At 33.8% G+C, this 26,741-nt stretch overlaps 2 protein-coding genes and 1 pseudogene across 2 annotated transcripts; all 3 read left to right on the plus strand.

Annotated features, from left to right (window-relative positions):
• The first annotated feature begins 12,845 nt into the window (after positions 1-12,845).
• LOC100724814 (olfactory receptor 8K3-like) lies at positions 12,846-14,586 on the plus strand. Its single transcript, XM_063229265.1, has one exon. It carries the CDS (start codon positions 12,858-12,860, stop codon positions 13,803-13,805), a length of 948 nt encoding a protein of 315 aa, XP_063085335.1. The 5' UTR covers positions 12,846-12,857; the 3' UTR covers positions 13,806-14,586.
• Positions 14,587-14,732: 146 nt separating this feature from the next.
• Positions 14,733-14,846, plus strand: LOC111755317 (U4 spliceosomal RNA; annotated as a pseudogene).
• Positions 14,847-25,085: 10,239 nt separating this feature from the next.
• Positions 25,086-26,012, plus strand: LOC100725085 (olfactory receptor 8K3-like). The gene has a single exon (XM_013146422.1). The coding sequence runs from the start codon at positions 25,086-25,088 to the stop codon at positions 26,010-26,012; it is 927 nt and encodes a 308-aa protein (XP_013001876.1).
• Positions 26,013-26,741: the final 729 nt, after the last annotated feature.

The raw sequence follows: 26,741 nt of genomic DNA on the forward strand, positions 1-26,741 counted from the left end.
CATCTTCACACACTGAATATATAATGAACAGTTTAGAACTAGTCAAATCATTACATGACGATGAAGACTTTTTAGGTATTCAAGATCTTATTTTGGGTAAGTTAATAATGACTACTATAATGTCTCTCATTCTCTTTATAGTAGCTGTCTTTATCTTTATGCATGCTGAAATTCAACATGAGACTAGACTAATATCACTCTGAACAGTGAATAATAGTATTTCTAGATTTTATATCATAATGCTACAGAATTAGCATTGGGTTTCTTAGTGTCTCTTCTTCTTCAGAGTATCTATTTACACTAACAAAAAAGAAACACAGGCAGAGTAGATTAGGAGGCAGGATACATTGAGATGCTCTGAATAGGAAAAACACTCAACCTGAAAGAAGGTTAATAAACTGAGAGTCAAAGAAAAGAAAACAATGTTATATGTGACAGGAAACCAGAGAGAAATAGGGAGCTGCAGCAGATAGGTTGGAAAGTTATGACACTTTTTTGCAGTGGAGAACTACTGAGCTATAAGGAAGGAAAACGTTGTGGCTTTAGTAAGTAAAGGAGTACAGCTCAAGATCAAGCTCAGGGATAAAAATGTTCAGCAACACTCAGATAACAGGTTGACCCTGTAATCTAAAAACTAAAGGAGCTAATGGGACCCAAAAATACAAAGCGTCCTGAGAAGGACACAGGTGAGGAATTGCCTTAAAAAGGAAGGCAGAGGACATTGTTACAAGTGTATCAGGATTTAAAAGTCACAGTAGTCTTACTCTGTTTAGTTTGATTATATTTTGTTCCATTCTGTCTATTCATATAAATTTGAGGGCACAGACATGTAACCCTAAATAGCAGGTTATACCACGGCAACTATCCTTAATTTCTTATTAATTTAAACTGAAGCCCTGTATTACTTACATTGTCTTACTATGACTGATCTTGTTTGAAGCTGGTTTGCTAGACCGCTATTTTGCCTTGACTGATTTTATTCGAATTTGGTATGCTTGATAGTGTCAAGTCTAAGAGAAGAGGCAACTACTCTGAAGATGATAAGACATAAAAGATAGCCATTCTGGTTTTGATTATTAACTGCTTTCAAGTCCTACAATGTCTTCAAAGATGTGTTTTTATAAAAATAGCTATGTAATGCTATGCTTAACTATATAATGCTTGATTATGTGAAAAATTCTACTGAAAATAATAAGAGAAAGCATAGTAACTACTGTAGATCACCTAATATTGTGGTCTTATATGTCTTTTTCATTTCATGTTTTTCTAGGAACTTGTTTTGTTGTTTGTTTTAATCTTCTTTTCCCTATAATACCGAGAAGATAGATATACATGTTGAGATTCACACATGGGAAGAATTTCTAAACTATTTATGGGAACAGATTATATAATACACGAGAACCTGATTTCTTTACATTGCAATTTAAAGAGAGTAAAAATGACAATGGGACATATTCAGAACATGGCCTTTTTTTAATAGCTAAACTTCTAAATGGTTAACAAAAAACTAGTGACTAAAACAATTAAACATAAATGTTAAGTGCAAAATTAGTGATCAAATCAAGCAAATATTGCCTTCTTTGAAGAACAGAAACAAATTAAAAACATAGCAATAAATGAAATGTAGTATAGTAAAATGAGATTAGGATCTAGAGACCCAAATTTCAGTGAATGAGAGTAGATTTGCTGAATGGGACTGAGGAAGGGTTGCAAGTCCTGAGAGGTAGAAATGGTTGTTGTACTCTTCCTAACCATTATTATCATATGTGTGCACATGTGTGTCTGCATGTTTGTACTTGAGTGCCTGCTCTTGTGTAAGCAAATGCAGTATTTCTGGTCAATGCTTCACACAATGTGATAAACTGTGTTACAGTGAACTTTTACGTTTGTCTCAAAAGACTCAGTGCAGGGTGATGCAGTGAGGAGCAGTGTCACAGGATCTGACTAAAATGCCACTCAGAGGTCATGGTGACCTCTGAGGTGAGGGAGTCTATATCCTCCAAAAGTTCACTGCAGCAAATGATGTAACCTAAATCTATTGATTTTTATAAGAGCAAATATAATAATCAAGATAAAATTTTTCATCCTTAGCATATAAATAATTGAGCTATTTATTTTTCTTACCAGATTAATTTTGATAAATTAGTACCTGCAGTCCAAAAGAAATAAAAAATGCTAGAAAGTAATTTTTTCTCTTTTCCTAAGCATTCCATTCTGTGGTGAAGTAGGTCTAATGCCTTTCTTTCTTGTGACAGATTTTCCTCAGAGTTGATTCTTATGGCAAGATGTTGTTGTTATTGTTGTTGTTGTTTTAAAATATGCCATCCTTGGAACTACATCAGTGTTTTTTATTAGCTTTCTAGTTTGAATGTAATATAATATGTATACATACTTCTTTTTCAAGGTACTTATTTCATAAAACTTTATATCTTCATATATTTTTGGAAAATACATTGTACAATATCCATAGAATTGTACTTGTGTCAAAGAAAAACTCTTTATTTTTGTAGTGCAATGTCAAGTCACAAAGTAATCTGTGTGGTCCAAATGTGTGAATAAGAAGAGTTTTTTGAATAATGAAAGCCTGCATACATTGTTACACTGAAATAAATACTACTCATGAGTTAATGAATTGCATGATTTTACCATGATAAACTATATGGTATTATCTGTGTATGAAATTATTGTAATGTCTAAAAATAAATGTTTAAAATTGACAAAATGAAATGTTATCTGTGTATGAAATTATTGTAATTTCTAAAAAGTAAATGTTTAAAATGTTTAAAATGAAATGCTAATATAAGTAATTGTTGACCAGAAGACTGTGTAAATTTATTCTTTAATAAAAAGAAAAGATTCTAGTACTCCAATTCATAAAATCATAAAATGATTTAAAATGTCATACTATGTAATTTCATTGTAAACCTTGATATAATTTGACAAATGACTAAATATAAACAGAAAAATGCTGTTAAGGTTTATAATTATATATTTCCTTTATTTTGAAATTAGATCTATTGGACTTATAAAATTGTTTATAAATAATTTCTAAATGATTCATATTTAATTATAAATATTAATTTAAAAAAAACAGGAATTAGGCCACACCAGCAAACAATCCCTCTCTGGTAACCAGTGCCATGCAGGGGCCACTGCCAGACTGGAACAGCCAGACCCCAGTTCCTTCCAGCGCATAGGCTGGCAAACAAGAAGTACCAACTCAACCCACTACCTGCAGTAAGTGACAGGCTTATCCAGAGAAGCACAGGCGGTGATAGCTGTGGGGGTGAAATGCAACAGGATGCCTGTGGTGCTTTGGAGTTTCACGAACATTGCAGGTCTAGCGCCAGTGGTCCGATCATAGGCTCCGAGGATAGTGGTACACAGAGTGGCATCTAGGGGCATCTCCTTCTGAGGTTTGCAGCCATTGTTGATTCTCTCCAGTCTTGTTTTAGAAGTCCTATATAGTTTTCATTGTTTTGTTGGGTTGTACTTTATTCTTTTTTGTTTTATTTGATTATGTCAAATCCGATGGCAGGAGCAGATATTTCAAAGATAGCAAGATATATTATGGTAGCAATTTTGGGTTTACTATTGGTTTGTTTTGAAGTCCTTTATTGCACTCACTGTGTAGTTTTTATTGTTTCTATTCTATTCTGTTTTGTTTGATTTTTACTATGTACAAAATTATCTGCGGCTATTTTGAAGACATCAAACGGTATTATGGTAACTATTGTTGATTTTGTACTTTATTTGAAGACCTGTATCTCTTACACTGGTTTGTTTTGATTGGTTTTATTGTTTTCTCATCTTTAAAATAAAATATTAAAAATATTAAAAAATAAAAACCACAAATTAGTGTATTTTATGAAATGATTGCTAAATTTTTGTGTCAATAGAGTTTACTACTATGTATAGGAAAAACTCAGAAAATTCAAGGAGTACCTATAAATAATCAGTCTATATTTCAGGTTACAATCATAAGCCTATTGTATTATATTTTAAATTATATGGACACAAAAATGCTTTTAAAAGAAATCTTCAATGAATAGGATCTCAAATTGTAAATTTGTATATAAACCACTTTACTATTGTAAAATCAAATTCATTCAGCTTGATTTGTGAATTCAACTAAATGAAGAAAGAACTAATCAATTTTAAGAACTTTCCCATAAAAATAATGAGATGGCATATGTTCCAAGTATTAGAGGATTATTTATCTGATATGATACAAAGATAAATGTAAAATATTTTAAAAATTAGCTGCTCATTTTTACAATATGTAAAGTAAGTTATATTGAATTTAATTGTGGTTTTGATGTTTTGTTTTATACTCAAAACCCAAGATAGCATTCCCCAAAGCAAAAATGATAAAATGGCTAAAAACTATATATATACACCTCACATCAGTGGGTTGAGAATAAATTTTTAAATTTCTAAAATACAGTAATATTAATAACCTCAACCAAATTAACAGTAAAAAAGGAATTCCCAAGACTGACATTGTTTTTGTCTTCTTTCTAGCATTCATTTTTATTTATGAAATTCCTTTTATTTCAATACTCATGTCTACCCATAGTTTATTTTATTTTTTAGTTTCAAAAAAAACTTTCTACAAGTAGAACTCTACCAATAACATCCCTTTTACAGTTTAACAAATTTAGATAATATCACAAACGTGTATCAGCAGAACATCTCCTCCCACTGTGTTTGCCTTTGTGTGTGCTTTGACCGGAAGGCTCTGTCACCTCCATTCCCCCAAGTCACTCTGCAGATATCTAAGTGCAATCTCAGCACTCACACACATGACCTGGATATGTAAACAAGGGCTGCTGTTTCTGAGTGTGTCTGTGTGTGTGTGTGTGTGTGTTGATGCATGTAATTCAGTAGGTAAAAGGAACAAAAGCGCAATGTAAAAATCACATCGATAAATTTATTACTTAGAATTTTCTAAATGCGTCATAAAAATAACTACAAATTTAATAAAAGAAGAAGTCCTGATAAATAAAAAGAATACAATTGTTGGGCTGGGGATATAGCTCAGCGGCATAAGCGCCTGCCTTGCAAGTAGGGAGTCGTGAGTTCGATCCCCGGTACTAATAAAAAAGAGCCAAAAAAAAAAAAAAAAAAAAAAGAAAACAATTGTTTATATATTGAATTAATAAGCGATTGCCTTTTGACCTATAGTAAAGCAGATATATATATATATATATATATATATATATATATATATATCACAAAAAAGAAATATCTCACGATATTTTTGTATAATTTAATAATCTGAGAATGTAATTGTAAATTCATATGAAACACTGTTGAAAATTCAGAAATCTGAAAAATTTCTATACATAATGTTACCAAGTAGTGGTGTATAGATGGAGTAAAAAAATACTCCTATGAAATCATCACAAATATCTAACAAATTTTGTATGTTACAAATTTGAGGAACAGTGTGTATCACAGTCAGAAAATGTTGATAGATTCAAAAATCTATATTTATGTGAAAAATAAATTAGCAGTATCAGATATTTAATCTTTTAAAACAATTTAAAATATGTACAAATTTATACCATATATTTTTAAAAAGCATTAATTTGTAGATAACAAAGACAGCTCCTTATTAATGAAAAATTGTAGATCAGGCTCAGATATGAAATGAGAGCTTGTTATGATGAAAAATGATATTCAGGAAAAAAGGAAGGAGAATGAAATTTCACTTTTATATAACATAAAATTTAATGACAAAAATACATCGCTGACTAGTGTGAATAAGTAAAGTCAATGTTATTTCTGTGTAAGTCTCAACAAACATGAATGCAGTTTCATTTACATGAACACATATTCATAAAGGCGGCATTTGCTAGAACAATCATGACTAGAGGAAACCTTTCTAAATGTCATCAAAGAGTAAATTCATGTGGTGCATTTTTTCAAACTTTTAAATTTGAGAAGATTACATGTGTTGTGTTGGAGAGGGAGACGTAGCTCTGGCTTAGCACCTGCCTGTCAAGCATGAGGCTTTGAGTTCAAATCCAAGTACAAAGTGAATGTGTCCTGTTGCCAAGTAATGATTCATAAAGCTATCTGTATAGAGTTTATTAAATTATCATAAGACTGAAGGCATTGCAAATACAATCTAATGTGAAACACCTATGTGACAAAAGAAAATTAAATTAGCATTTGTAAGTGAAAATAATATGTAAATTGTATCAAAGCAAATTCATGCAAAATTTAAAGAGATTTAAAATCAAAAATTCAATTCAAAGCATGAATAATTAAATATATTTCAAATTGTGAAATTCTGAATGCATTTAAGTTGTTGACGTAAACTCAATATACTATTACCTAGTTCACTCTGAACAATTCAGTGAGAAGGATCATGTGCACAGATTTTGTTCAACCAAACTTCTCTGGAGGCTCAAGATGTTAGCAGCACTTGCAGTCTCTTACTGAGGAATATTTCTCCACCTTCCTTCCTCCTCTCAATCCATTGCATAGTTTCAATCCCTTTCCATGTCCTGAGATTCATATTCTCTGAATAGTTGATCAAAATAAAATCACATTATTTTTATTTTATCTGCCACTGGTTATCACAATAGTTTCAGTTTCCATACTTCTTGTATCACATATTGAAAGAGGAAGGGAAAACGCTGCAGCAGAAAAATTGATCCTTGTAAAAAACCTTGTTCTTCTGAAACCTGCATAACCGCTTCATGGCTTTGTAATTACTTTCTTAACCACTGTAATTACAAGAGCATAACTGAGCATGCAGGATGCCTGATTATACAAGCTGCATGACCATTAATGTAGCCTGGTGTCTGGTGACCTCACCCTGCTGGCTAATCAGAAGAACTGCCAGGCTGTCCTGTCTCACCTCTGTACCACCCTTGTACCTCCTGCTTATGTATCACACAAAAGTTCTAGTGCACATGCAAATGGGGCCTGGCTTTAAGTTATTCCAGCCTCCTACCTTTCTGGGGTGTCATTTCCTTTCCGAACCCAGTTTTACCACAATGTAAGTATGTGATTCCTTTTTAAAGAAATAATTTTACCAGGTTAACAGTCTATGTATGTTCTTCATTTTTAGCAAATTTTTAAGTACAGAAAAAAATGTTTACCAGGGATCAAACTTGCAACCGTGTGCCTGCCAGGGAGGTGCTTATGCCGCTGAGCTAAGTCCCCAGCCCTAAGAATGCTTTTAACTGTAGTGACTTTGTTGTACACCGGATCCAGTAAGTTATTCATGCTGTGTATCTGGAACTTTGTAACTTCAAAATTCCCTCTCCTCCCCCTAATCTACTATTGTTCCTGTCCACACCACTTTTCTTTGTACTCTATGAGATTGACTATTTTCTTTAACTCATAAAAGTTGGATAAACTGATAAAGTAAAACATGCTTATTTAGCTAAATAGCATTCCCACAAATTTTATCCATGTTGTCACATATTTCAGGATACTCTTCCCTTTTAAGTCTAACTACTGTTACTTGCCAGGCATAGATCACGTTTTCAGTATCCATTCATCCATAATCAGACATGCATGCACTAACTGTATCTTGCTTACAGCAAATTACTGTAACAATCGTGAAAAGTCATCATTTCTCTTTGAGGTTTTCTGTTTAATTCTTTTGGATGAATTACTCCAAAGAAAAACTGCTGTATCACATTGTATACATTTTAAATTTTTTGTTACTGAGTAATACTTAGGTGGATAATATCCCTGTCTTAAAAATGTGAAAATATTCTAGCAGGTGAAATGTAAATTTTAACATAATTCATGAAATTTAATTGATCTTGGTGATGAATTAAATCATTGCAAATGACATGTTAATGTCTGAGCATAATTATTTTATTTAATTTTATTTTGTTTTATTTTATTTTAAAGAGAACAAAACCGTGCTGTGGGATTTAGCTCAGCAGCATAAGCACCTGCCTGGCAAGTGTGAGGTTGCGAGTTCGATCCCTAGTATGGGGAAAAAAAGGGAGAGAGAGAGAGAGAGAGAGAGAGAGAGAGAAACAGAGAGAACAAACCAAACAATAAAGTAAATCAAAATAGCACAATGCAAGTGGTACAGGACTTCAAAACAAGACAACAGGAAATCAAACTCAATAATGGCTACCAAAATGTCTTCATTTTCTTCAAAATAGCTGTCCACACAATAAAATCAAGCAAAACAAAACAGAACAAAAGCAATCAAAACAAAACAAAACCAAAAAAAAAAAGCATTACATGATTTCAAAACATGATAAAGTAATACTTTTGGAACTTAATTTTATTTTACTTCATTTTATTATTTTGTTTTGTTTAAAAGTGAAAAAACAAAACACACAAAACAAAAATACCAGAAAAATATAAACAAAAAAAGGCAAATAAAAAAGGCAGATTAATTTTCAAGGTAACAAAAAACCCAAAACATAGGCTTTGGGGATTTTAACCAAAAAAAAAAAAAAAAAAAAAAAAAAATGGCTTTCAAAACAAGGTTTTGAACAACCTAATAAAGGTTGCTATTTTGCATAGTTATCTTCAAAAGAGTTCCTCAGTTACCAGAAATAGACATGCAAAACTGGTATAATCCTATGAGTTATTTGCTCTGAGACAATAATTTGAAGGCAGATATTTTGTTTGTTTCTTTACGCATTCATTTATTTACTCCATCAGATACTTAGTCCACAAATCTCTTGAATAAAATACACTTTTCAGAGCATAACTTGAAAGGCTGTGAGTAGGCAAACAAAATCTTCTGAAACAATTTTGTATTTGTACTGCTTTTAGAATACATAACTTAACAGAGGTAAAAAGAGAAAATATTTTAAACACGCAATGACAATGTTAATTAGGTGCATCTAAGAAAATCAATGGATTCTATGGAAATCTGTTTTGTGTCCTATAGCTTTACATTAAAAATTAGAAATAATGCTAGGTATACGATGGGTATCTTATGAATTATAAAAAAAATAGTGTCAGGTCAATTTAGAATTATTTAAACTTTGAATTTGTATTCTGTATCATTGGTTTCTCATAAACTTACATCAATGCTTGTTAACTGCTGAGTTCCCAAGGCCAGCAGTTTGGAAAGAGTGTACAGTAGTTAAAGCAAGCCTTGCACTCTTTTATTACTCAATATGATTGCTTTAGTGAATCTTTCATCATTCTTTGCACTTTATTTTGTGTGACATTTTCAGGGGAGAATTGACTAATGAGTATTTGTCTTCCTTTCCTGCCCTTGGGAATCAAGGCTGCACTTGGGAATTTATTCCTCAGGATCCTGGACTTGAATCTTTAAGTCAAGGTAGTGCTGTGGAAAGATCCTCAGGTGGTGAACCTTAGCAAATCTCTCTGCACAGGTAGGCTACATCATGTATTTTATTTACTACAAAGTCTAAACGTAAGGTCTAAGTATTTGTGATTTTTTTCAATTTCAATTAGCTTCAAGATGGAGTGAAATAATGCATTTTTAATCTAAATCATCAAATATCTGTTCCTAGACTGCTGAAAGTCAGAGGGAATAGTAGAATTTGAATTATGATGTCCTAAGTCCCTGTTGATAAAGTAAACTGTGTCAGTATTTATACAGAGAATAAATAGTCATTACAGGGATGTATTTTGCCATAGCGCACTCAGAAACCTCATCTGCCTTACAGCCACCCGATGTTTTACAGGGTGCCAGAGAGAAGAGACACTTTTTAAATGTTCCTGAACTATATAATTCAGTGTTTCTAAGGAAAGCTTAAACAGTTCCTGAAGGCCAATAAAAAAGCTTTTTCTGTTCTTCTTGATTATTGCATTGCCCAGAGTACAAAAGCCAATGAAAGAAATTTTTTTTGGTGTCAAGAATTGGTTTCTATGGCCCCATGTTCCCTTGGGAGATTCAGTACTTGTCCTAAATACAGTGACATATGTCTAATGAAGTACAATTCCAAGAGCTGAGGACTTCAGCTTAGTGGTAGTGAGCTCTAGGTTTGATCTTTACACTGAAACATACAAATACACACCAGTACACACATGTGTGTAACAACTTCCAGCTTAGAGACCAGTAGAATATAAGCTTGATCTAACTTTAGATCTAGCTTTATTATCATTTCTTTTTCCAATTATGATTAATTTTGCAAGCAAAATTTGTCAGTATGTTTTGTTGTATTTAAATGTATATATTATGGATTCAGGTTTTGTCTTCAAATTTTGGTGTTTACTTTTCATAAACAAAACTGTGTATGTGCTTGTGAGGCATAATATAAAAAATAAACAGTTGTATACAATATGGTGTTTAAATTAGGACTAATATTATTTGCCTCTCTTTGAGTGTTTATCATTTCTTTGTGTTGATAGACAATGAACTCCTCTAATTATTGTGAAATATGTATTAACTACACACTAGTATGCAAATTGAAATACCCTGGATATTACTATTTAAAATATAAAAGCCCTCAGTAAAATTGAGTAACTCCAATAATTACTAGGATTTAAATAAGTAGCCACAGAGGACAATTCTTTCTTGATAGGAGAAATGAAGGGTGAAACACACACATCCCAGTATACTACACATGCACACACATGCAAGACAATTTCCAAGTTAGAGACCAGTGAAACAGGAGCATGGAACAAACTTAGAATCTATACAATATATTTTCTAAAAGTTCTCTGCATTACAGTTCCCATAAATGAAGTTTAGTCAAACCACTTCTTTTTTCCTCTGGAATGTATAACAAATACCAAGGGCTTATTATATAATTTAATATCATTCGATTTATATTTTGGTGCTAGATAAGTATGAGAAATGTAGGAGAACTCAGAGACTTAGAAAAATCCCTAACGATAATGAACACAGAAATGCTGCCCTGTTTTTGAGCAGATGAAGCCACATGATATGGTAGCTATTAGTAAGGAAAAGCCCACTAAATCTGCCTGCAGGGAAACTCTAAAACTCCCCAGGATGTGTAACAGCAGCCAAGACTTGGAGAAGAAGCCTGGAGAAACTGAGAGGAGGATTTCTGGAGGTCACCTTGGCTCATGAATTCCTGGAAGGACGCTCTCTTACATCATTACAAATACACAAATATTTCCCTGGGTGAGCGTACATATGCACATACTTAAATAGATGCTTGTGCATAAATTAGATTATTTATTCACTAGAATCTGTGACTACTTTAGTAAATACTATACTAAAGTATTGATTTAATTGATTCAAGTTTATTTAAAGAGTCTGAAAGCAAAAACTCAGGAAAATGGATGAAATAAAATAAAATCTTTACATTACTATAGTTAAATCAAGGCTTTTCATGCATTTTTGATGGGAGATCTATAAAACATGATAATATTATTTACAGATAGTAAAGCAAAATAAATGTATTTCATTTATGTCAATGCTGTATCCAATTTTATTCTTCTAGATCACGTAATTATTGGTCTTGTCTAAACACGTTCAAACAAGTAAAAATTAAGTATATCATATTAATTTTCAAGATCTACTACAATACATGTTGCTACATTGGCTTGCAGTGAGAAGATTCAGCTACTAACCTAAAATAGTCTTAAAAATGGTTGATATTTAGGATTAGGACTGCAGGTATATACTGACAAAGCAGAGGGCTCTTTATTTTCATTATAATTCCTGAAAAAAAATTTAAAGAGTAGAATAAATTGTGAATTTTAATGAAAAAATTTTTGTAAAAAGTATCAGAATTATCAATCAATTTTAAACTTTTTCTAAGCATGCCTTTCTTACAGATACAAAAGGTGTTGTATATACTGTAGCTTGTAACTACACTCAGCACATAATTGAGAAATAAAAGTCCACCAGCTACTTTATGTCCTACAGGATTCTAAACATGGTTCTAGGTTCAGCAATGGAGCTAGGTCATCTTAAATTAGGACAAAAATCATTGATTTATCTTACAATTAGTGGTTGCTTTTTAAAAGATTTTTAGCGGGTGCTACTTCCTAAAACCCAGTGAGTCTAATGGCTTTGCTACAGTAATTATTTTTAGTGGCCTGAATACACAAAAAAGTGGGTCAGTGCTGAAAGAATTCTTTCTATAGGTTGTCACAGCTAGCTTTGATATCCAGGTCTCCTTCTTGGAGCAGTTTTTTTTTTAATCATTTGTGTAATCACAGTGGTGGACACTTTGGGCATGATCATCCTCACTAAGGTAGGCATCACGCTACAAACATCTATGTACATTTTAATAACACATCTCAAGATTCTCAATCTTGGTCTTTCAAGAGGAGTGGAACCCAAATTACTGGTGAATTTTAATCTAACTGAAAAACAATTTCTAAATAATTGTTCATCATCATGTTCATCATTAGAAAACATTTTATTCCTCCTTCAAGGGCCTATGATTTCTACATGGGCATCTGCAACCCTCTGCTTTACACTGTGATCACACCATGTTGCTTTTCTCACTAGAAATACCAAAAGTACACATGGACATGCACTTAAGAACTATTTTCAGGTAGCGTAACTTTCACTGAATAAACAAGTCTCTCTTTGTCTTCCCTCTAACATGTAAGGATTTGCTAGCATTTTATGCAAATGAAGACTTTCATAGATTTAAATTATGCATCCAAAGTAATTTTCCATATATTCTAATGGTTTAAGCAATACGTATAAGTATTCTTATGGTTTAAGTATGGTTATAAAGTAATATTCTTTTGGGAGGGAAATCATAACAGATGAGAATTACCTGTGAAGTTTTTTAAAATATGTGTTAATTTTAAATTATTCTAAGTGGGAAAATTTGAATCAATTTGTGTGCAATATGTCTGGAGAGTAAAATTTTTCCAGGTGATAGATAATACTGAAAAACAACTGACTGTGCTGATATTTCTATTCTGAGTAGGTTTTCTGAGCACCCTGGATGGATGAGCTCAACCTCACAGTGGTGACTGAGTTCATCCTGCTGGGCGTCACAGATCGTCCAGAGCTGCAGGCCCCACTGTTTGTACTTTTCCTCGTGATCTACCTGACCTCGCTGGTGGGCAACTTGGGCATCATCATCCTCACCCAGGTGGACTCCAGGCTGAAAATGCCCATGTACTTCTTCCTCAGACACCTAGCTCTCACTGATCTTGGTTACTCTACAGTTATAGGACCTAAAATGTTGGAAAATTTTGTAGTGGCTCAAAATACAATTTCATTCTATGGTTGTGCTACACAGCTGACTTTCTTTATTGCGCTTATTGTTTGTGAGCTGTTTATATTGTCTGCCATGTCCTATGACCGCTATGTAGCCATCTGTAAACCTCTGCTGTACACTGTCATCATGTCACCAAGAGTATGTTGGGTAATAGTGGTGATTGCTTATCTCTACAGCACATCTGTGTCTCTTCTGATTACTATAAAGATTTTCACTTTGTCCTTCTGTGGATACAATGTCATCAGTCATTTCTACTGTGACACTCTCCCCTTGTTATCTTTAGTTTGCTCTGACACCCATGAAATTGAAGTGATAAATGGAATCTTAGCAGCTTTTAATTTGATTTCCTCTCTTCTGATGGTGTCCGTGTCCTACCTGCTCATCCTCGTAGCCATACTGAGGATGAACTCTGCAGAGGGCAGGCGCAAGGCCTTTTCCACATGCGGGTCCCACCTGACCGTGGTCACAGTGTTCCATGGGACTTTGATGTTTATGTATGTGCAGCCCAGATCCAGCCATTCCAGTGACACTGACAGAGTGGCTTCTGTATTTTATACTCTGGTCATCCCCATGTTGAATCCATTGATCTATAGCTTGAGAAATAAAGATGTAAAATATGCCCTGCAAAAGATATGGGAAAGGGGCTGGGGATTTAGGTCAGTGGCATAAGTGCCTGCCTGGCAAGTGCTAGATCATGTGTGAGTTGAATCACAATTACCAAAGGAAAAAGAAAAGGGGGAAAAAAAACCACTATGTAATATCTTTTCTAAAAATTCTCAGACTTATGTTTCCTATAAATGAAGTTGAGTTTGAACCCATTCCCTTTATTTACTCTAGAAAGTGAAACAAACACATTGCACTTATTATATACTTTTATATACCTAGATTTTATAATTTTTGTACTAGATATATTTGTATAAACGTGAGAAATGGGAATATTCCCTTTATTATAAAACTTGAAAACAGTGTGACAGGAAACAAAATCGGTTTACAGTCCACAGCCCCCATGGGGAGTAAGCTAAGTAGTCTATCCTTGGTGAATCAGGAGAAATAGCTGGCATGTGAATGAAATGGGTTTTGTGAGATTTGCCAACATTGCGATAAAATTTCCAACATCCACTTATGCCTGGGAGCGCCTCTGAATGTGTGTGTAAGCACGGTGTTTCCTTGATTCTCTGTGTACTTCTATAAAGTTTGTGAAGGTCGAAAAGTGATTGCAAGTTCAGCTGGCTCCTTCAAATGTAATAATCTGAGGGCATGCGTGGTGATAATGTGCTCAAAAGTTCCGCTGGTGGACTTAGACTGCGTCTTTTTCTCTTGCTGATGTGTTTTCGTATATGCTTCCTGTAGGTCAAAACACCTCCACTGGGTTGTGTATTGCAATACAACATTTGATTTGCTCCATTTAGTGAGAATGTGAGAATGTGTTATGAGTTTGCACTCCATTGAAACGCACTTTTTTTTTTTTTTTTTTTGAGACAGGGTCTCACTACTTTGTTCAGGCTGGTTTGGGGCTCACGTTGTAGCCCAGGCTGGTCTAGAACCTGCAACAGCCCGCCTCCCTCAGCCTCCCCAGTGCTGGGGTTACAGGAGGGCACCACCACACAGTGGCAGTATCACAGCCAGTGAGGTTTATCCGAGGCACTATTATTGCTAATTGAAAACTTTTCCTAATACTCTGCCACGACGATTTGAAACGCACTTTTGAGCTCCGCCCCGGGGTCCAAGGCTCTCCAGCCCTCTGGCGTCCACCAGCTTGATCTCCTTTCCTTACTGCACATTTTTCTCTGCCAAGTGCCACTCATTCTTCCCTCACTAAATAGAAAGAAAATACTCGCTGCAAAGCCGTAACCCGCCTTTGTTTATTCGTGCAACGGTGCCTAATTCATGGCACAGTATTTTAGTTGTTTCTCTTTCATACTGCTGACATCCCTAAATCGTGTTCCTATGCTAGTGTACTATTGTGGGAAGGGTCTTTGCATTCATTTGAAAATATGACTGGAAGAAAACAAGCAGAAATAACCCTTAATTTGAATAATTTTGTCAGGAATCATTATGTAGTACACTGTTTTACGTACATACTTGTTATTTCATCCTCATGGATGTCTTCTATGACACTCAATAAATCTGCCACGTGTGCTTCACTGTGTGTATTATTTTAATTTCTGTGATTTTATTCATATGACAGATTTGTTAGTGTTTCATCTTGTAACAAAAATTGTCTGTGTAATTAAAAAGTGTGACCCAAATAATTGAGTGGAATAATTAAATAATATGTATTACTATTAAATATTATATACTATAGACATGATATATTATCAAATATTTCTGAATGGATTTTATGATGATGAAATTTATGATGAACTATATAGAATAAATGATCCAAAACTTTAAATATTCTGTATTCTGTAACCATAATTATTATTCTGATGACATTCTATATTATACTATACAGAATATACTATATTTTAGGACCCTAAATTTACAAAAAGTATTTCAATTTCCCGGAAAATAAATATGCAACAGGAAAAAAGTGAAATGATGATGACATCAGTCATAAAAATGTTTACATTACTCTATTTTAATTATATCTTCCTTCATGTAATATTCTATATTATGTATAACATAGTTAAACTACTTACTATTTTAATATAGAAAGATGAAAATTTGGAAGTATAAACTTGATAACATATTTTTTAATATAGACTGATTTCACATTTCTTTCATATATATTGTTGTAAATTTTGGTGTCTCTAAAGTGATAAACCAAAAAAGAAGGAAGTATGTTGACACTTTGAAATTAGGTTAAAATTTAATTTATTCTTCATTTTGCTAATAAGTAGATTGATAAATTATTTCATAATTTTCTTAAATTTATAAAATAAATCAAATTTTAGCAAAAAGAAATTGGGGTCTGACAAAACTACTGCTGAGCTAACCTGAGTCATAGAATTTAATATTACATACAATAATATTTTGGAAAGTTCAAGATAGTTTATGCATGCAAGTGTTCCTGAAACAAAGCAATCTGTAGTTGAGGTTAGGATCATTAGCACTGATATACTGTATTTTTTTATTTAGACATACCCTAGAAAATAGTTCAAACATGAAAATGACTTTTAACATTATGAATTAAAAAAAGATATTGTCTACCCCTCCCCCATAATCACGTCTGTGTGCTTGGATCTTGTGTTGATTTGTTCTGTTTTGAAAAAGTGTTAAGAAATTATTAGAAATACTTTTCAAACTCTAGGGACAAAATACATTTTCTAAATTTTTAATAAACCTTCACTTCATGTCAAAGATAGATGAAGCAAAAGGTGAATTGACCTGGGGTTGATTAACAAGGACTGGTGACCATTTTAGGCCTGGCTATAAGTCTCATAAAAGGTTAGATGATTTTCTGAGGTTGAAAATATTAAAGCTGCACACATTCATAATTCAAAAACTTTGTGAATCAGTACATGTAAAGAGTTTTGTTATTGTTTACAGATATAAAATCGAAAACCACAGTGAAAATGCTGAATTTTGCAATTACGGGTGAAGAATTCATGCCTCCAACAGATAGTATAACTAAATCATGACAATTGCACAGGTTGTTAAAAGCGATATTAAAGGAAAGCAGATGAATCTTGTTCATAAGAATTTCTCAGTATGAAAATCAAAAATACTCTAGATAATTAAGAAAAACTAAGTGTCACTATTCTTCTTTGAAGCTTTGGGAATATCACAAAATTACATTTTAAATCCCAGTGGTAAGTTTCCAAATGCACAGACAGTTATAAATTCTTCCATTGGCTTCTGGTTAGCTATCTTTCAAGGGAACAAAAATTCTTTTTTCATTTTAGGTGAGTAGTTGGAACTAGCCATTATGTTTATGAAATTCATTCCAATGGTTATCTGTGACTCATTTCTATTTAAAATGCAGAATAGATAAAATTGCGAACAGTAGACACAAATCTCAGACTAAGTATTTTCTAACATACTAATGTTTTTCTTTTCTACCTACAACTATGTAGTTTTAAAACTATTATCTTCATGAGGAAAAAAGGGGCCCTGGTTCTATTCATTATTATAATTGCACTATACTGGTATCATAAACAATGACCATAATGGGGTCATAAGCATGATTTGAACTCCCCATTTAAAATATTGTCTTAACAAAGATACTATTGTTCACATGTAGAGTATAGAGACAGATTAGCTATGAAAAACTCAAATCCTGATATCTTTCTTGAGGAGTTTCCAGTTATTATGTCATTTTCTCTTCTTGGCGTATCACTTGAGCCACAGCAATTTGTGGTCTTCCTTTACTAATAGCATAGGACACTAGAACTGTCATGGTACAAACCCCAGCCCCACCAGAGTAGCTCCTGAAGAACAGACTGGTATGATCTTTATTTAGATTGTAACTCAGGACAGCAGATATGAGAGAGTGGAGTATATCAGACAAAGCCAAGTTAGAGACAGAGCAAGACGTATAAAGAAAAGTTTATTAAAATAACTGGAGTTTATTCTTTTAATGTTTTGAGGTTTCTTGCAAAACTCTTTGTCAGAGTTGCTCTAACATGGCACAGAGAATGTTAAATAGCTGCCTGGAAGTTCCTGGTTTTTATTAGTTTGTACCTTACATGCTAAATCCTATACAGTTTAAAGGTACCTTCAAATTCTCTGAAAATTTTTACCAGAAAACAACAAAATACAGGGTGCACAGTCATCATCATGTCAGAAAAAACCCTACTGTGCTGCAGAACAGGTGAGAAATTGCCCAGGTGATAAGCGATGGACAGGCACACTTGCTTTATGACAGTATTTGCAGTAGCAGTGTTAGAAGCCCGAAAGCAGGCGTCAGCACTCAGGCTGATACAACAATGAGGGGATGCTCTTGCCTCTGCTGTCCTTGTATTTTATCATAGGTATTTCCATGTGAATAGTAAGACACAAAGCTTGGAAATATTCCTCAGATATTTTAATGTCGTAAGGCAGTGTTTATTATCAGTACATTTAGAAGGTCAAGGAGAGATACTTGTAGTAGAGTTATAAACCAAATAGACATGGTTTTTTTGTTTGTTTGTTTGTTTGTTTGTTTGTTTTCTAGTTTTGTGTTCTGTTTGTTTGCTTTTTAGTCCTGGTTCATCTGACTCCCCAGATGCATGTCACAGTTGTAGGTATCATTCACCCTTCCCTCACACGAGGTGTCAGGATGGACCTGGTTCTCATTAAGGAATTTGGGAGCCTTGAACCATGAATTGCACCAAACATTTAATAGTTTTGTTACAATGCGTTCCTATAACCATGATCTTGAAAGAAATTGGACATTTTTCAAAGCCTTTTGTTTGTATTAGTCCAGGTTTGCAGTACATAAAAGTTGCATTCATGGGGAGTTGGTACATGGACATCGCACATCTCAGTTCTCTTCCTGCCCCTCCTGCCCTCCATCTCTCCTGGTTATCTTCCCTTTTGTAGTGAAGCACAGTGTTTAATGCCTCGTCACTCTCTGCTGGGATATTCCAGTTCCTTATTTATATTGTGCTTAATATTATAGTTCAATATGAAGAAAAATAATCATCATCCTGATTTGACCTGTACTTAACTTTACAAACTGGTCATATCCAAAGTCAATATTGAAAAGTATATTTGGAGGATAGGAAAAATAAACAGACAAGAAGTTGTTCCTACCTGTCCAAGGTTGGCTGTAACATGGCACAGGTATAAGAAAGCCATGTAAATCTGTCCCTAAAATTCTTCCCAATTCTGTAGAATCTTGCATAATGGCATAGTTGTCTGTGATTGTTAGAAGTTGATATGGGTAATAAAAAATATTTAAGAAAATGCCCTAAGTATTTCTGCAATAGAAACAAGTGGACAAAATATTTACATTTATATTACTAGATATGTGCTAATAACAAGTGAAAAATCTTCATATAAACATTAAAAAATCTGTAAGGGTTATTATAAGCCACATAAAAAGAATTGACTTTGAACTTGAGTGATCTTAGGGATAATACTGAAGTCACATTTTTTGTAAGTCATAGAATTTTGGAATTTGCTTAGCAGCACATTTTCCAAAGTTGAGTTTAGGAATGATTTAAACTGCTTTTATACACTCACAGATTCCACTTTTATTGCAATTAGTATTTCCCTATTGAACAATGTAACAGACTTTTTTGTAATAAGAAATGGAAGCACAATCCTTATAAGATTTTAGGTGACCTGAAATACAGAAATCTGGGTGTTCACACCTCCATTCTAGAGTATTTAAATATTCAGAGTAGGTAAACAGACTATGATGCTTACTCACTGAAAGTCTAGTGAAGTTTTCTACCTATTAGAATCTTTAATTTAGAGCTATTCTTGGTTTTTCTTTCCTTTGTCTTGTCTCTCATTTTTCCCATTCTTTTTGGAGTTGGAGACTGATGATCTCAGTTTGACCAGCTCCTTTATCTCTATTCCAGACATTTGACAATTTTTATAAAATAACCTGAATGACATGAGTTATTTCCCACCCCAAGCATTCATGAGATTGTGATCTATTGCCCAGTTCCTGGTGTTAGTTGTGGATTTTGTGCTGCCCCGGGAAAGGGTACAATTGTGGTTGAGGTTCCATGGTTTTTTCCTTGCAGTGCAGTGTGGAGAAGAGGGTGGAAGAAAAGGAAGGGAAGTAAGACACTGACTCAGCTGAGTTTCAGGAAAATGCAGGTGATACGCAAAATTGTAGTGCAGTGCATTTGGAGAAGAAAGCTTTTCCAAACTATCCAAACTGCTCTGCAGAATTCTATTTTTTTTTCTACAGTCTCACTATGTAGTGCAGGCTGGACTTGAATTTGCTTATAGAGCCCAAACTGACTTCAGATTCACAGCAATCCTCTTACCTCAGCTGCGCAAATCCTGGGATTACAGGTGTGCACTACCACACCCAGCAAGAATTCTTTTCTTTGGATTTATCATTTTATTCATTCAGTCATTGTTACTGTTTTTGTTCATTTGTTTTGTTTTCCTTTTTATTTTTTCACATTTTATCAATATTATGAATTAATTTTTGGATAAAGTGAATTTTATCAGTAAATACATTGTAAAACTTGTCTAGAATTTATATTTTGATTTTCTTAATTTTTTTAAATTTAAAGACATGTAGAGGTACATTTAAAATTAACGTTTTTATTTTTCTCTTATCATTAAGTTTTTAATGTACGCTCAATTGATTTTAAGTGTACTTATTGAACACTCAATGTCACCAGCTTCTATAGCAATTATGTCTATCTCCAATTCTATGAAGTAAATAAACCTTCTGCACAGCATCAATACATAGTACTCTGTCATATGTGGCTGTTCCGTAAGACATACATTCTTATCTCTCATTTTCCTGTTCAGTTCCACTGATACATTTGTGATATTCTTGCAATAAATTCACATTCTGAGGAACTATAGCCTTAGAATTCTTAAAAATGTAGTAGCACAGGTCATTTCCAGAGGTGCCTTGAATGTTTAAATTATTTATGTTTTCTGTATACCCATTAGAAATCTTTCCAAATTCCACAAAAATGTTCTAGTAACATTCCAACTGGGAAGACATAGAGAAAATAGAACTATTTGATAAAAATTGTTTATAGAAACATAAATGGTACTCAAGATTATTATGTTAGTGAAATGTCCAACACAAAAAAATGTCACATTCACCAATATCAATAGAATCAGCAGTGGTTGTTTTGAGTAAAATAAAACAGACACACTCACACACAGAGACACAGAAAAATGTCATATGTCTTTCCACATTGGTGGAAATTTTTTAAAAAATAATTTTGTAGAAGTGCAGAGTGGAATAATGATCATTATTGACAGGGGATGAAAAGATAGAAATAAAATAGATAATATCTTCACATAGAAAAGAGTTATGACTTTTTATAACACTACTAGTTGCAACAATCTATGATATATTACAAAATGTCCAGAAAGCTAGAGAATGAAATTTTCAATATACAAATTAATATTTGAGGAGATCCAAATGCTTATTTCCATGATGTGATCATCAAAAATTGCATCAGTTATAACTGTCTCATAACATGCAGCATAAACATGAACAAATTTCATGTCTAAGTAAAGAAAAAAATTAGAAATTTTACAACAGTGGATTGAACAATCTAGGAATATATTATTCCTATCAAGTTATTTAAGATTAACAAGAAAACTTATGGATAAACAATTAATCTATACTTTTAAGAATAGTTCAGTCCAGTTTGTTCAACACATTTTATCAATAATGTAATGAACCATCTAAATCAAACTTGTATTGGTTTTGGGCATTCTTAGTGCCATTATTGAATATCTATTCAAACACTCATTATTCTATCTAATTCTACTTGTTTCACAAGATGAGTTTTACTGATATTCAACTAGTAAATTCTTTAACTAAATCTAAGAGTATTCCAAGATGAATGAAGTGTATGATTTTTAATATTTTGTAAGTGTATTATATCCATGATACATTTATTAGATAGGCTTTTCACATCTTCATAAGGAAGAGCACAGTTCTGAGGTTCTTGGGATTCTCATTACATAACATTTTTACCATCCAGGTTCTTCTGGACTCCTAGAATGCAAAGCATTGGAGTTATCATTTTGTATTTCTCTAGAGGAGTCTGTGTAGTACATGGATGATGGTTTTCATGAATGTTTGTAAGCAGCTGCTTTTAAAGGATTGTGAAGTAGAAACAACAAGGAAGTAGACAGTGCAACTTTAAATTATGATGTGTTCTCAAAACCTATGGAATATATTTTATGGAAAATTTACATTCTTCAAAATTCAATTATATTAAATGTATTTCATATCAAGGCTATCTCTTATGTTACTATTTTCTGCTGTATTCATTGAGGCCTTTCTGCCACTGTTCCAGGAATCCTGGTACCTTTTTCTCTCTCTAGAATGTATTCTCTGTAGACTTGGATTGGTGGTCAAGAATTTCACTAGGTCCTCTTTGTCTTGGAAGCATCTTGTTTCTCCATTAATTTCAAGAGACAGTTTTGCAGGGTATATCAATCTGGGATGCAGGTTATTTTCATTCAGAATGTGGAAATTTTTCTCGGGGCTCTTCTTGACTTGACGGTTTGTGTTGAGAGGTCTGCATTATCTGATGGGCCTTCCTTTATAGGTTATCATTTTCTTGTCTCTAACCGCTTTTAATAATCTGTTCTTACATTGAATTTCTTGGATCTTGATTATTTTATGCCTGGGTGTGACTCTGTTTTGTTTGTAGTTGGATGGAGTTCTATATGCCACATACATCTGAATATCATTTCATTTTCCTACGTCGGAGAAGTTTTCCTTAATTATTTCTGCGAATAGCCTTTGTAGTTCCTTTGTTTGTACCCCTGTTTCTTCATTCACATTCATTATTCTCAAGTTATAGATCTTGTCCTCTTCTAACCTTTGTATTGTAACTGCTTATTTCCTTGTTATTTTAAAAAAGTTTTTCCTTTCATAATCCCATATTACAAATCTGTCCTCCAGTTTGGATAATCTAGCCTTAGTTTCTTTCAAGCACATTTGCCATCTTTCCATACAGTTTTTAATTTCCTGGTGATCTCTTTGAATCTGCTTCATGTATTCTATATTTTCTGTATATTCTTCAACAAATGGTTCTCTCCTTTGTTTGTGTTCCTCCATTCTTCCATCTGTGTCTTCTTGAGAGGTGCTTAGCATCTCTTTTATTTATCTTCTATATCATGCTTTACTTGGCTAAATATTTCCCTTTTGAACTCATCTATGAGTCCCAAAGATGTCTCTTTATGTCCACTGGTGCCATGTCTGATAGTGAATGTTTGCTGTCCTTCTTCTTTGTATTTATCTGTTCTGGTTCAATGTTCTCAGGGTTGTGACCTGGGGACTTTTTCTTGTTGCTTCCTCTTCCCATCTTTTTGTTTCTTCCAGGAGGCCCCACTTTCTTTCTTTGTTGGTTACAGTTCTTCTGAAGCATGCTGGCTAGGTGACCCTTCCCATTGCAGTGTGCTAGTCAGTTGCAAACAGGGGAAGCATATGCTGGCCCCTCCCCCCCATCAGTCAACCTACTGAGGCCTTCACTGTATTAGTGTGCACCTCCACCATAGGGAATTGATTTTGGATAAACTATTGGGTCTCAACCAGGTTGTGTGACCCAGGCCAAGCTTACTCCAACCAATGTCATTTAGGAAGGAAACAACTGACTGAATTCACTGCTGCCTCTTGTTCTTGTCAGTCCTTCCTGGTCCCAGAATGTCACATGTTGGAGCCCCCTTTTTTGTGGAATGTTTTTATTCCCATAACTCACCACAAGTTGATGCTAGCTCAGCTCTCCATTCAGCTCGCAGACCCCAGACCTCAGTGTGACTGCATTTCCAGTGAGTCAAAGCAGCAGGATTTCAGATGGCAGAGTGAGTTCCTTCCACACAAGTTCGGGTGCTGTAGTGGGAGCACTGAACCTTCAGCTGTTCCAATAGTAGCACCAGGACTGTATGTTTGATCGGTTCTTCTCAACTTAGTTTCTTCCTGGGATGAAAGAATTCATCCCCCTATGTTTGGGCCTCCCCATTATGTATTATGTTGAATTCTAAGTTGACTATCTCAGGGAGCCTCTATAGCCTGATGTTATCTATCCACCATCTTTGCTCCAACTTGTCTTATTTTTTCTAGATGAAATAGTTAATTGTCTTGAGCAACACGTGTAAGCAAATAAATACTTCAGATCAGGAATAAAATATCTAATTCTTCCAGCTTTCTACTACATTTATTTTTTTCCATATGCTTCATTAAATAATAGTGTTTGCAAACCAAGAAGACATTGAAAATATCAATCACAACTTTAGGATATTTCTCAATGTGGATAATTTTAACTTCCAAGTTTAAGTGACAAGTTTTCAAATAAATTTATATATTTTTTCACATACTAAAAAATCTTAAAATTTTCTTAAAGTTTACTTATTTTAAAGTTAAGTGGAAAAAGTACAGTTGCAACATAAACACCTCATTGAAATGATATATCTGCTAGTGTTAAAGCAAATGTGTAGATAACTTCTAGCCACTAATATCAGGTTAAATGAATTAGAATTAGAGAAATTAGTTCATATTCAGCAGAGAAAAATAATAAAGATTCCACTCAACTGTTAAACCTTGGATTTACTGATCTACAGAAAATGAATATGTTATGGGATTTTGTGTATGTGTTTTGTAGAATGTCTGTGTTGATACAGTTCTGTTGTATTCAAGATAAATCAATCCCTTTTGTTATAAAATAATGTGTAATATGTTTAAAGTATATTAAATATAGTGGATCAAAATGCAGTTTATGAAGACTAAAGGGATTAGAAGAAAAGGATATCATGCCACATAAAGATGTACAACATGGAGAAGTTAAAGAAAGTCTTTTGTTGTCATTGTTTTATTGTTTAATAATAAGTTTATAACGTATAATAGTTACATTTAACTTAGAGAACTGACTCATATGTATATTATATCTTGAAAATCCTGATCATTTTTCCTTTCCTTCTCCTTAAACTTAACAATAATTTTCTTTGGATGAAATATCAAGGGTAAGATAGAGGGAATTGTTACCTTCCTTTTAGAAATTGATATACTTGAAAAATCATTTAAATTTTTAGTGAAATTATTTCTGAAAAAATAGAACTATTACTATACTACTGACAGAATCACAGGGAAGCCTACATACCATGTACTAATAATCACTAAATAACAGAAAAATAAAATGGTCGTGATATGTACCATTTTTAGCTGTTTACCTTATGTCCAAATTTGGTTCTATGTTTTATGACAGAAATGAATCGTTTTTAATTCTTCAAGTCAAAAAACGTGGGTTTCTCTTACATAAAAAGACATCAATGATAAATTGTAATTCGCAGTGCTTCCTGGAATCCAGTAGTTTTTAATGCTTCTTCCCACAGTAAGTATCCTCAGAGGCCTGGATGGACAGAAGAAATCTGACAATGCTGAAGGAGTTCATTCTCACTGGCATCATACGACACCCTAAATTTCGGGTCCCCTTCTTTGGGCTGTTCCTCACCATCTACATAACCTCAGTGGTGGGCAATTTAGGCATGATTATCCTCACCAAAGTGGACAACAGACTGCAAACACCCATGTACTTTTTTCTCAGACACCTGGCTTTCATTGATCTTGGTTACTCAACTGCTGTAGGACCCAAAATGTTGACAAATCTTATCACTAATAAAAATACAATTCCCTACCACTGGTGTGCCACACAGCTAGCATTCTTCATCATGTTCATCATCAGTGAGCTTTTCATCCTGTCAGCCATGGCCTATGACCGCTACGTGGCCATCTGCAACCCTCTGCTCTACACAGTGATCATGTCACACAAGGCCTGCTCTGTCCTGGTGACAATCCCTTACCTATACAGTGCCTTTCTCTCTCTGATAATAACCATAAAAATTTTCCTTTCATCCTTTTGTGGCAATAATGTCATTAGCCATTTCTATTGTGACAATCTTCCCTTGTTGAATTTGATTTGCTCAAGCACACAAGAAATTGAGTGGATAGTTCTGATTTTTTCAGCATTTAATTTGGTTTCCTCGCTTCTGACAGTCCTTGTTTCCTACATTCGGATCCTTGTGGCCATCCTCAGAATGAATGCAGTCAATGGGAGACAAAAGGCCTTCTCCACATGTGGATCTCATCTGACCATTGTGGTCATGTTGTATGGGACCCTGTTCTTTATGTATGTGCAGCCCAAGTCCAGCCATTCCTTTGAGACTGATCAATTGGCTTCTGTATTTTATACCCTGGTCATTCCCATGCTGAATCCCATGATCTACAGTTTGAGGAATAAAGAGGTAAAAAGTTCCCTCAACAGGATATGGAGCAATCTGTGAAAACTTTGTCTGTAAAGTTCACTATGGTATCTGTGTATGCAAAATCTGGATGGATTATACATAGCAATTATATACAGCAAAACTGAACAGGCAGTATGCAAAACCAGAATAGGAAATCTTATTCAAGATACAGCTGTTTAAATATCAATTGTCCTTTTGGTCTTTACTTTGATTTGTCCTCACATTTTGTGTAAAGTGGTTGTGTCAGAGTAACTATTCTCACATTGCCAAATCTTTACTTTTCAACTGAAGAGAAGCCTATAGCTAATCATCTCCTGTTAGACCTTCTTTTGTCAAACACAAGCTTGACTTTTGACAATACATTTCTCCTTTGTGTCCTACACACCGTTTAAATCCCAATGTACATTGTACTAAGTATTGACATCTACTGGAAGGCAGTGACTGTTGTGCTGTGCATTTATGATGAAAATAATAAAAGATTAAAAAATAAGTCGTTTAATAACACTGTGCCTCAATTGTATGTAGTGTAACCTTAGATTTCTCTTAAAATGTTAAGCACCTACCCTAGACATATGTGTATACATCTTGATTATGGAGTAGAAATAAAAGTATAAGCTGTTATTTTTCAAGAGAATTTATTTTGAATATAAAAAGCCCAAACAGCTGGGGATATAGCTCAGTGGCACAGAGCCTGCCTGGCAAGTCTGAGATCATGAGCTTGATTCCCACTACCAAATAAAGAAATAAATAAAATGAAAATTAAAATCC

The sequence above is a fragment of the Cavia porcellus genome, unplaced genomic scaffold (assembly GCF_034190915.1).
Source record: "Cavia porcellus strain 051 isolate PalLab524CR breed Dunkin Hartley unplaced genomic scaffold, mCavPor4.1 scaffold_17, whole genome shotgun sequence".
NCBI lineage: Eukaryota > Metazoa > Chordata > Mammalia > Rodentia > Caviidae > Cavia > Cavia porcellus.